General features: G+C 30.9%; 1 protein-coding gene across 1 annotated transcript; it reads left to right on the top strand.

Annotated features, from left to right (window-relative positions):
• Nucleotides 1-1,569: 1,569 nt before the first annotated feature.
• LOC106779330 (60S ribosomal protein L18a-2) lies at nucleotides 1,570-4,181 on the top strand. Its single transcript, XM_014667423.2, has 4 exons — nucleotides 1,570-1,710; nucleotides 1,906-2,021; nucleotides 2,577-2,640; nucleotides 3,492-4,181. Exons 1-4 carry the CDS (start codon nucleotides 1,696-1,698, stop codon nucleotides 3,831-3,833), a joined length of 537 nt encoding a protein of 178 aa, XP_014522909.1. The 5' UTR covers nucleotides 1,570-1,695; the 3' UTR covers nucleotides 3,834-4,181.
• The last annotated feature ends 7,161 nt before the right edge of the window (nucleotides 4,182-11,342 follow it).

Raw genomic sequence — 11,342 nt, 5'->3', positions numbered from 1 at the left:
GGTACATTTCAAGCATAATGAGAAACATANACATCAAACTACAAGTACAAAGAAGTAATATAACAAGTAAGAATGTAAAGAATAAAACTTACCAATTTGCCTTAGATATGAATCATTGTATCTATCAAAAATTGAATGTGTGGGATTGCCACCCTTATCAACATCTTAAGGAAGCTTCCGAAAGAAATCGACAGTCAGGTAGCCACATTCCATATCAACTAGTTGCAGTGTTGCTCTTTTGCTTTTGTCCCCATTCTTTCAAGTGAATCAACAACTATAGCCCCAACCTCAATCCGAAGGCCAGGATATTGCTTCAAGTCCTGTAAATCAGCCAGGTTATGTATTAGCTGGGAAAATTGTGAATCCATAAAACTTGGATTAGCGGAATGAAAAGATTCAAACTATAGTATATGTAAAGTAAAAGCAAGTAAAATTTCATATCATTCCATATCATAGTTTGATCATAAATAATCATTAAAGACACAAAAATGGCAAGGGCCATCAATCCCCACATTGAAGCCTGTCTCCATTACTTTGGAAATTCCAAAATAGATCANCATCCACAAAACCCATTACTTTATGTATTGCAGGTTAATTTTTTAACCAAACCATTTGCGAATTCGCAAAGCAAAATATAGAAAGAGTTAGATATCAATGCATGCTCTCAATTTCTAAACTAAAGTATTAAAAGGAAAGTTCTATTTCTTGACCAAAATTCTCTGTTGACCATACCTATGTTAAACCAAATAAACTAAAAAAAAAAAATCAAAATAAGACTCATAAAACACAACAATCCCTGAATGGTAAAAAAATTTAAAAAACAACTCAAACTCACCGAACAATAACAGAGGATTGGTCAAAGGGATGAGAACCTTCAAAAACCACGTCAATGGTGGTTTCGACGTTTGTTGATAATTCGAAACAGCGAAACGATGGTAGGCAAGGTTCCGGTGAACGGTGACAGTCCAGTGAATGGTGTAAACTCTACGAACAACCACTTCTACTAAGCTTCTGGATGGGAGCACTTTCTCTCTAGGGTTCTCTCTCTAAGCCAAAATGAAATTCTATTTTCTGAGACCAAAATGAAGCCCGCCAAATGAATCCTAAGCAGTCCTTGCATTTCCACATCATTTTTAGTTTTTTTAAATCTTCTCCACTTGGACCAATCATATGCCAACACGTGGATGGTGTCAAATATTTGTCAAAAGATGGTGTCAAAGTATCATTACCTCATATTTTAGGTCAAGATAACAAGTTAGGCTAGTTGGGCCAAAAATCCAATGCCATGTGTTCTTTTAACAAAAAACAAAATATATTATTTTCACATTTTTTAAATAAAGAAATGTAATTATGCATTCTATCGTTCTAACTCATCGTAACCAATCTACCAAAAACCATAAAAAATGTCTCACTTCTTTAAACTATATTCTTATATCAATCCTTGTGATGTATAAAAAACACATCCTGAAATTAACGAAAAGTATTCAATAACTTCAAGGGGTGCGGGAAGAAAAATATGACGAAGCTGTATAAAATTACTCAAGATTAGAGCCCAAAATGTTCATCGTGGGCTTTTTATTTTTCTTTTCAGAATATTGACCAAAAACACAAATAAACTTAGGGTTTTGCAGTTGATGTTAATGCAAAGAAAAAATACCTGCGACTGAGACAACACTAACCACTTGCATTGCAACCATGGTCACCTTCAGGGTAATCATGTCATGGATTTTTCACGATTTTCCTATCTTCTAACTTTGCAACCATGCTATATTCTTTCAATTCCTTGCGAAATGGGACTTTTTCTGATTGTTTACTAAAATTCATATTTTGAACTTGTTTTTGTTTTCTAGTTGATTTCGTTTTTCTGGTTGGGTGACACTTTGTTTTTTGGTATTATTGAATCAGTTCCACCAATACCAAGTTGTGGGGAGAGCTCTTCCAACTGAAAATGATGTGCATCCCAAGATCTACAGGATGAAACTCTGGGCCACCAATGAGGTCCGTGCCAAATCTAAGTTCTGGTATGTGACAACCTTAACTTTCTGTATCTGTTTGATGATGGGATTGTGTGAAAATGCTTAAAAAACATGGGAATTTTCAACCTTAGACTATTAATCTGTCTGTATGGCTGGAAGGGTGGCCCTGTTGATAGGCAAAGATAGTGCATTTTGGTTTGTTAAAAATATATGCATAGATGCTTTTGATGAAATTTTCTGATTGGCATGATTCACATGGAATATTATTGTGGTGTGGACTTCATAGGTCTTGTAATTATTTCCTTTTAATTCCTCACTCTTCATCAAAGAATAATTTTATTTTTCTCTTGTTGTACTATGAAATTAAGAACTCTTTGAATAAAGTTCCAAATTCCACCCACACAGTTGTAGCTTGTAATTGCTGTCTCATTATCTGGATAGTAATCAATGCAGCATACATATAAACTATGAAACTGTTACCCGCTTCTTACTTCCTCCCTTCTTATTCTTCTTTACGTAAACCTTTAATGGTCTGACAGAAACTGTTTGTGAAAAGCATGACTTCTGACCATATCTCCCTTTTCTTTTTATTTTTTGCAGGTATTTCTTGAGAAAGCTAAAGAAGGTCAAGAAAAGCAACGGGCAAATGCTAGCCATCAATGAGGTATGCATTCCCAATTGACCCAATATTCCTTATCACAACACTGTTTATGGTAGCAGGTTCCAAACAAGATTTATTTCTACTTGAAGCTTGTAGCTTCTTTAAGTTCTTTTGTTAATTTTTTTCTCTATAAAAAACACTTGATGCATATAACTACTGCTTGGAAGCCTACCATCCCAAGGACAAAATAGGTTGATATAAAGAGTATATGTTTTAAGACTGGTAAAATAACAATGCCATGTAGTTTTCTGCATGCTTTTTGGGAATTTGGCTTAGGCAAAGTAATTTTTGCTTGACTATCTTTTTATGTTGAACACATTGCACCACTTTTCTCTCTCATTCAATGAAGAATTCTAATTTATTGGAAATTGTTAGAGTACTTGGGGATCTGTTTGCTTTGTTATTAAGTTACTAGGCATCTTTTAAGTCCTAGTGTTTATTTACCGATATTTGATTTTAGATAGCAGTCTCTTAAGTGGTTGCAAAATCGTGTGAATTTATGAAAATTATAAAACCTGTGTGAAGAGAGGAAGCTTCTAAGCCTGAAACTAGTGAAATATTTTGTTAAATCAAGATTGTAACTGACTATTTTTTCATATGGCTTCTGCCTTGGAGTTGTTTGATATACATATAAACTATACAGTCAGATACTAGGAAATCTTGGTAGGGGTCATTGAGGGATTGAAGTTTGGACACAGTATTGTGTGCTTCATGTAACATGTACTTGTAGGATTTTACCTTTACTTTGCTAAGCAAAAGAGTACTTGTAGATGATTTGTTTTCCTGTTTTTAGCTTCTGTATTCTGGGCTCTAAATGCCGACAGTGATGTATATTTTCCTTATGTGAATTGCAGATTTTTGAGAAAAATCCTACCAAGATCAAGAACTATGGAATTTGGCTGCGATATCAGAGCCGAACCGGTTATCACAACATGTACAAGGAATACAGAGATACTACTCTGAACGGTGCTGTTGAACAAATGTACAACGAAATGGCATCTCGTCATAGAGTCAGGTGTCCATGCATCCAGATTATTAAGACTGCCACCATCCCAGCTAAGCTTTGCAAAAGGGAGAGCACCAAGCAATTCCTCAACTCCAAAATCAAGTTCCCTTTGGTGTTCAAGAAGGTGAGGCCCCCAACTAGGAAGCTCAAAACAACATACAAGGCATCCAAGCCCAACCTGTTCATGTAATTCTCACTCTGCCACATTTCCTAGTTGTCATCTTGAGGCCGCTTGATTCATTAGAAACATTAAGAGAGCATAGAGAAAGTTATCACATAGGAACAACTTCATTTCCTGCTACCACAGATTGCTTGTGTTCTTATTTTTGATTATTTTTGTTGAGCCCTTCTTTTGCTCATTTCCATGAATCTGATCAGGATGGGTTCAAATCAAGTGTTTCAATTTTGTTATGAATGCTGGTTTTTCATTTCTTATTTAATTTTTCCATTCTGGTGACTGAGAAGGAGTATTCTAAAACATGATGAGCAATGAAAAGTGAAAAGTTTCATTCAAATCAGAAGGAACTTCTTTTCTCCATAGTAATGCCTATTGTTTTTCTTTTGACCTTATGAAGTACTAATATCCATTAAATGGTTCGCAGAATGTTTAAAAGCTATTTGATCTTTATAAGCCTTGTCTTCTGTTTTTATACTACCTGCTATTCATGTCACTTAGTGAATAACTTTACCTGTTGCGGCCATGAAATGAATTATTTTGGTTAACTCTTAATTGGAGTTCTCAAAATATGTTTGAGTCGACTTGGGGGTTTATAGGATGTCTTATTTTTTGAAATATTAATTATGATTTTTTAGAAAATTATTTGATTAAACCACTTGTGTATTATAATTTATGTAATAACTTTGTTAATATGACTTAAACTTTAAGAATAAATGTTTTATTTTTAATTTAAAGTTATTTTTATTTATTTGTTTTACTTTTTTTATAGCATACTAAATGATTTGGTTTGATGGTCTGCATCAGATGAAGTTAAAAAATTTGTAATTTATTTAAATTGAACTAAAACAAATTTATTAGGTCATATACATATAAAATCGAAAAAGAAAACAAAATGTTCTATGTAAAATACGTATTTGGTAGGTTAATGTTGAATATAGTATATTTGGGACTAATCTTTTTTATGTTAGACTTTCTATTTATAATAGAAAAAATATAAATTAAATTCAAAATTCAAATAAAAATAATAATAAACTAAATAAATATAAAAAATAAAAATAAAAAGAAATATAAAATAAAAATAATATATTTAACCGTTAATTTCATTCATTACTTTTATTTCTTACCTTTTTCTCCTCTTTTCTTTCCTTCGGTCACACCCCACTCCAATGTAAATATAAAATTAATGACAGGTATTAGAATATAAATGGAAGATAAAATTCATCTTAACTAAACTTATCAATAAAGTATGATATACAAGTGTATTTATTTAACTTATTTAAATTATATTAATTTATTGGTGAATAAAGTTTTATATGTTTTTTTTTCTTGCTGTTGTGCAGAAGTAATGGAAAATTCCTTCAATTATATGCAACTTTATGCAAAGGTTGGAACTTTAAAAGAAAACTTGATGTTATATAAACTTCCCTCTTTGGTTTTGTTTGGTTAACAAATGAATGAATAAGAAAGATAATTGCAGGAATGACATAACTGATTTAGGTTTTATTTCAAATTTGGCTGAAAATTTTATCCGACTTTAGTGAAACTTCAATTGAGAAAAAAAATTTTTTTGTTTGACTTATTGAAAACATTAATTTAAATAAAAATATGTTCAATGAACTTTTATTTAATTTAGGTATGAAGTATTTTATTTGACTTGATAATTTAGTTGAAAATATGTATTTGGCTTGGTGAAATTTAACTTAATAATTTAGTTATCTGACTTAATCAACTTTAAGTTAAAGATTTAGCAAAAAGAATGCTATCGAACTTTAATTTAATAATTTAATTGGAGAAAAATATTGGACCTATCCGATTTAATGAATTTTAACTTAATATTATAGTAAAAATGTTTATTCTCTTGTCTGTGGCACTCTTTACATATTTTATTCATTATTTACTATTATTTACTAGGTTTGGCCATAAAATTGGCCATCGGCCACACCAATTTTCAATGTGGATGGCACTTTAGGATATATATCATGTTAAATTGAATTCTAAATTTAACTTTTACTTTTCTTAAATAATATAAATATAATTTATATCACGAGGCTTTCACTTTAGTGTATATACAATTTTTTTAAAATTTTACTTTTTAAGTACCATTTTTTAAATTAGAATAATAATTTTATTAATTTGATCTTTTAAATACTTATTCTCAAATTTAATTTGATTTTTTTAATTTAATTATGTTTTTAATTTAAATAATTATTGATAAAATAAACAAAAAATTAACACGTGCACGAATTATATGTATTTTCACGGATATAAATAAATTAGATAATCATTTAAAAAATAATTGAAATACACTTTTTCAAATATAATAATATAATAATATTAAAATATAAAATATAAATAAAATTTATATTATTAAAATAATAACTGGAATATATTAATTAATTATAATAATATAACAAATATTAATATTAAAATATAAATTAAGTTTTTACTAATTGAATTATATTTATAATAGTATAATAAATATTACAATTAAAATATAAATAAATCTATAACGATAATACAAAATTCAAATGATGATAGAAATTTGTTAAAAAAAATATTGATAATTAATTGATAAAAAAACAATTTTATGTTATGAATTTGCTAATGAAAGTTAAAAGGCGAAAAAAATTTAAATTTGAAATCATAAAAATAAGAGAACTTTCCTAACTTTTTTATATTCTCTTCGCTTCATTCATTTATTAATATTTTCAACTTTAATTAACAATTTCAATAGTTTATTTTATAAATTATTAAATTTATTTATATTTAAAGGCACATAAAAAAAAACAGTATAGAATCCAAATTCTACTCAATAGCCGAATTCTATGTTGAAACAGTAAATAATATTATTGTAATAAATAATGAATACAAGATGCTATTGAGGTAATAAAACATGCATTCCAAGATTGTCATGTGAAATTTTATTTTTTTTTTATGGACGAGTATTTGTGATAATGAATAGGCAGCAAAATGAAAATGTTCAGCTGATAGTGGAGATAATGAATAGGCAGCAAAATTTGTATTCACAGGACTGTAGACAATGTGGAGAGTTTGTATTACTTGCCACATCAACTCTTTCAATCTCATATGGTATGTCTTAATGGTGAATTTTTATCCATTAAATAATGACGCCATCTTGCAGTAGCTTGGTGATAACATAGAGTTGACGCCGCACCCATTGCTCATTCATTGGGAAAGTAGTCCAAGGATGACTTGAACACTCAGAATAGCATTTATTAATGGAATCAAATTAATACTATTAAATTACTATTATTAACATAGTAGATAAATAATTAGTAATTAAATTACATCTTTTAAAGGATTCTTAACTTTCTTAATGTGTTTTTTTTTTTATATTTTTTATATAAAAATTAGATTAAACTTTTTCTTGTTATTGTAATATTCTTTCGAATCATATAATCTTCTTCAATTATTTTATAAATAGTTTAATATTTTTAAAATATATTTTTTATTATGGAGATCTAAAATGATTTAATAAAATATTGTCAGATTAAAAAATATTTGATAAATATTATATTTTGATATTAACTTATATAATTAAATAAGATATTTTGTTTCCAAATTATTTTTATAATAAAGATTTAAAAATTATCAAAACTTTTTGTGTGAAAAAAAAAATAGAGAAAATGTAGAATTTTTGTTGTCTATTTTCTCTTTTTAGTTTAGTCGAACTTCTTCATTTTTTTCATGCTTTTCTTATTTTTTCATCCAATGCTTGACTTAGATTTTTGTGATTTTGATTAATTGTTATTCTTGAATTTATCTTTAACGTTTCATGAATCTTTAATCAATTTATTTTCACACCTAAATAAGCTTAACTTAGTTGCATATGCACTAACACACTTCAAAATATCCAAAGAACATTTATGCAACAAAAATGTTATTTTTAACATGGTTTTATATCTCATGCTCAATAAACCTAATTATAAAAAATCATAATTAAAACAATTTTTTAAAACACAAATCCATTCTTTTTAAGCACAAAAATAATCTTTCAAAAAATCATAAATATGTATTAATCACATGCCAATGCTCATTGTGCTAGCATTAGTCTCCGCCTCAAATGGAAGTGAAAAATTTGGAAGAGCGAGTATTGATGTCGAAGTTAAAGCTTGCTTAAGTAACTTGAATGTTATTTCAGATTTAGGTATCCAATGGAAACTCTCACGTTTCAACATCTATGTTGAGGGAAAAGCGATGTTGGCATAGCCCTTTACAAAACAACGATAGTAACTAGTGCCACCGAGAAAGCCTCCTAATGGTTTGATATTGTATGGTAGTGGCCGAGAAAGAATAATGTCAATTTTTTAATTATCAACCTCCACACCTTTATTTGAGACAACATGGTCTAAATAATGCATTGAGTCTTTGTAAAAGTCACAATTCGTAAGCATAGTTGTAATGTTTCCATAACTAGGCTAAGATGTTGAAGATGATCCTCCCAATTTTTGCTATAAACTAAAATATCATCAAGGAATATAGTAACAAAGTTACACAAGAATGGTAAAAAAAACTCAATTCATGGTAGCCTAAAAAATGGGTAGAGCATTGGTAAGGTGACATGTCATGACCAAAAATTTGTAGGGACTATTGTGAATATGAAACATTGTCTTAGGTATGTCGTTATCCTCCATACGATTTTGTAACACCCCTTTTAGGATGTCACGTGTAACACAATCACACCTCTTGCCGACAACCAAGCCGATGTGATAACAACCTTGCCTCTCGACATTAACCGGATTGACAAGCCAACGCATTATCACCCCTCCCAACGACAACCGAGCCGACACAATAACAACCTCGCCTCTCGACACCAACTGGATCTAAAATATAGGAAAGCACTAGAAAGGAGGGAGGGGGAGAGGGGGGTTTGAATAATATGTATTTTGAATAAAGCTTTTAGGAAAACTCTTAAAACAATAAAAGCAATAACACAAGTATTTTTATATTAGTTTACTCAACCTAAGCTACGTCCAGTCTCCTTTAAGACCTCTTAAAGAGTTCCACTAATCGTTTAAAATTTAGAACGAGTAAAAATCACTCCTAGTATACACCGAGTATTATTGATCACTCCTAGTTTCAGCCCTAGTTGACTTGACTAGAACGAGTTTAACTACTCCTAGTATCCTCATTAGACAAACTGTCTAGAATGTTTAACTCCATTGAGTTACATGATAACGGGGTAAAAACTATTATTTTCATGCTTTAATTTGATAGTAAAACACACCCTTTATGTCTTAGAATGAGCTTTAAATCAAGTAAAACACTTAGTTGAGTCTCTTGAGAGTCAAAAGTTGGTTTTAGAGATATTATGCTTGTTTTGCATTGTTTTGTAGGGTTTTCAGATGAATTAAAGATGGAAGTGAAGTAAGGTGGACTTAGACCCATGAAAGAAGGAGAAAAATGATGAAAAGAAGGGTCAAGCAAGCCGCTGAGCGCCAGAATGGTCCGCTGACTCTCAGAGCGATTAGAGGGAAACCGCTCAGCAGCAAAACTGACCACTGAGCGGTCAAAGGGGCACAAGGCAAACCGCTGAGCGGTGAATTTAGGCGCCTGGGCAGTTGTCTGTTTTTTTAGCTAGATTTTGTAAAGCTTTCTGTAATCTTTCTGTTACCTTTTTGGGCTTATATATAGCTCCAGTGCGAATTAGAAGGGGATTCTTTTGGCAGAGAGAAACGTCCAGAGCTATTCCACACACCTTGGAGGAGGATCCTTGGATGCTTAGGCTCCAAGCAACCAAGTTTAGGGTTATCTCTTCCATTCTTTCATTATTTTCATCTAGTTTCACCATGATTATGGTGAACTAAACCCTTTGTTGTTGGGGAACAATGTAATCTTTTTAAACTCTCATATATTCAAATTCTTATTTATTTCATATGCTTGTCATATACTTGTTTATCAATTGTTGGGTTCTCATCTATACTCTATGCTTTTATTGTTTAACTCATTCAGTAAAAGATGTTTGTCTTTATCGATATGGGGACATACGGTAATGTCATGAACTNGTGNGAAATTCCTTGATTATGCCAATATCGCCTAGGGATAGGGGTAGGACAGTCAATTGTATTTGCTTCCGATCGCATTGCATTATTGGTTACTAGGGGAGGCTAGGGATAGCAAGCCGGTAATTAATAATAAGCTATTTTCACCAAGGGATTGCGTTAAGGGTAAACTAGAAAGTTTGCATGGCAATTAGATAAATAAGTGAAGTAAATAAGAAGAGTAGATATATGAGAGTGGATAAGATGAAATTGTAAACCCCAACAACACCATTCATCCATAGTTTCTCAAAACTAATTGAATCAACTGTATTGCATGTTTATTTTTGTTCTTTGCATATAACCACCAAATTTATTCTTCTCTCAAGTCTTACACGATTTGTTTACATGAAAGTTAAGGCCTAAAAGTCCTTTGGAAAAATGATACTCGAACTTACCCGTTTATATTACTTGATAACGATCTGGTACACTTGCCAGAGATTTAACAAGTTTTTGGCGCCATTGCCGGGGACTCGTGGTTTAACTTATCTAGTAGTGTAAACTGATTAAGTTTGACTTGATTGTATATATCTTTTTATCTTTTTATATTTTTATTTTTTTTTAAAAAATATAAAAAAGTGCTAGTAGGGTTTGTGTTTCTTGTGCATGCAACAGGAGCCCAGACATACTAGAAGCAAGAAAAATACACAACCTCTTCTTGAAGGCTTAAGCGAGGCAAGGGGGAGAAGGAGAGTCAGACGCCTATCTAGGGATTTGTTTCCTTCCCCTGAAAGATTACTATCACCTTCACCAGATAGAAGAACATAGGAGATGGCTGAAAGAACTCCTCCAAGACGCACTCTTGCAGACCAATTGAATGCGGTTGGCCCTTTCCATTTTAACAGCATAGTCATGCCTACGGATCAAACGACTAACATGGTGATGAATCCAACACTTATACACCTGGTGCAAAGCAAACCATTTCATGGCCTGTCAAATGAGAATCCCTATGATCATTTGACAGTGTTTAGTGAAATATGCAACACAATGAAGATTGCAGGTGTATCAGATGATAGAGTGAGGCTTAGCTTGTTTCCTTTCACTACAAAAAAACTATTATATAGTGGAGGTTATTTTTCGGAGGTTTTAAAAAACTCCCACAAACTAACATGATTTAAAAAGATTTCACTGAATTGTTTAAGTGCCAATAATAGAGGGGGTTTAAATTCATTTTAGATGAGGTTTATATCTTATATAAATTATAATTATTTTTTCTTTAATACTTTTCGTTTCCCTCCATGATTTTTCACTGTCTAAAGTTCTTTGTTCCAAAGTTCTGCGACTTCCTCGATGATGAGCCGATATTTTATTGATTTCACTTAGTTTATTGTGCTAGAATTAATCAGGGAATTGTGCTTAATTGTCCGGTATTTTCCCGTTTTCGCTAATAGTGCTTAATTTGGCCAGAAATTCTAATTTTAATTAATTTGAATATTTTGAGCTAATTATTTGCATTATTATT

Source organism: Vigna radiata, unplaced genomic scaffold (assembly GCF_000741045.1).
Source record: "Vigna radiata var. radiata cultivar VC1973A unplaced genomic scaffold, Vradiata_ver6 scaffold_195, whole genome shotgun sequence".
Lineage (NCBI taxonomy): Eukaryota > Viridiplantae > Streptophyta > Magnoliopsida > Fabales > Fabaceae > Vigna > Vigna radiata.
This window is presented reverse-complemented; position numbering and strand designations above follow the sequence as displayed.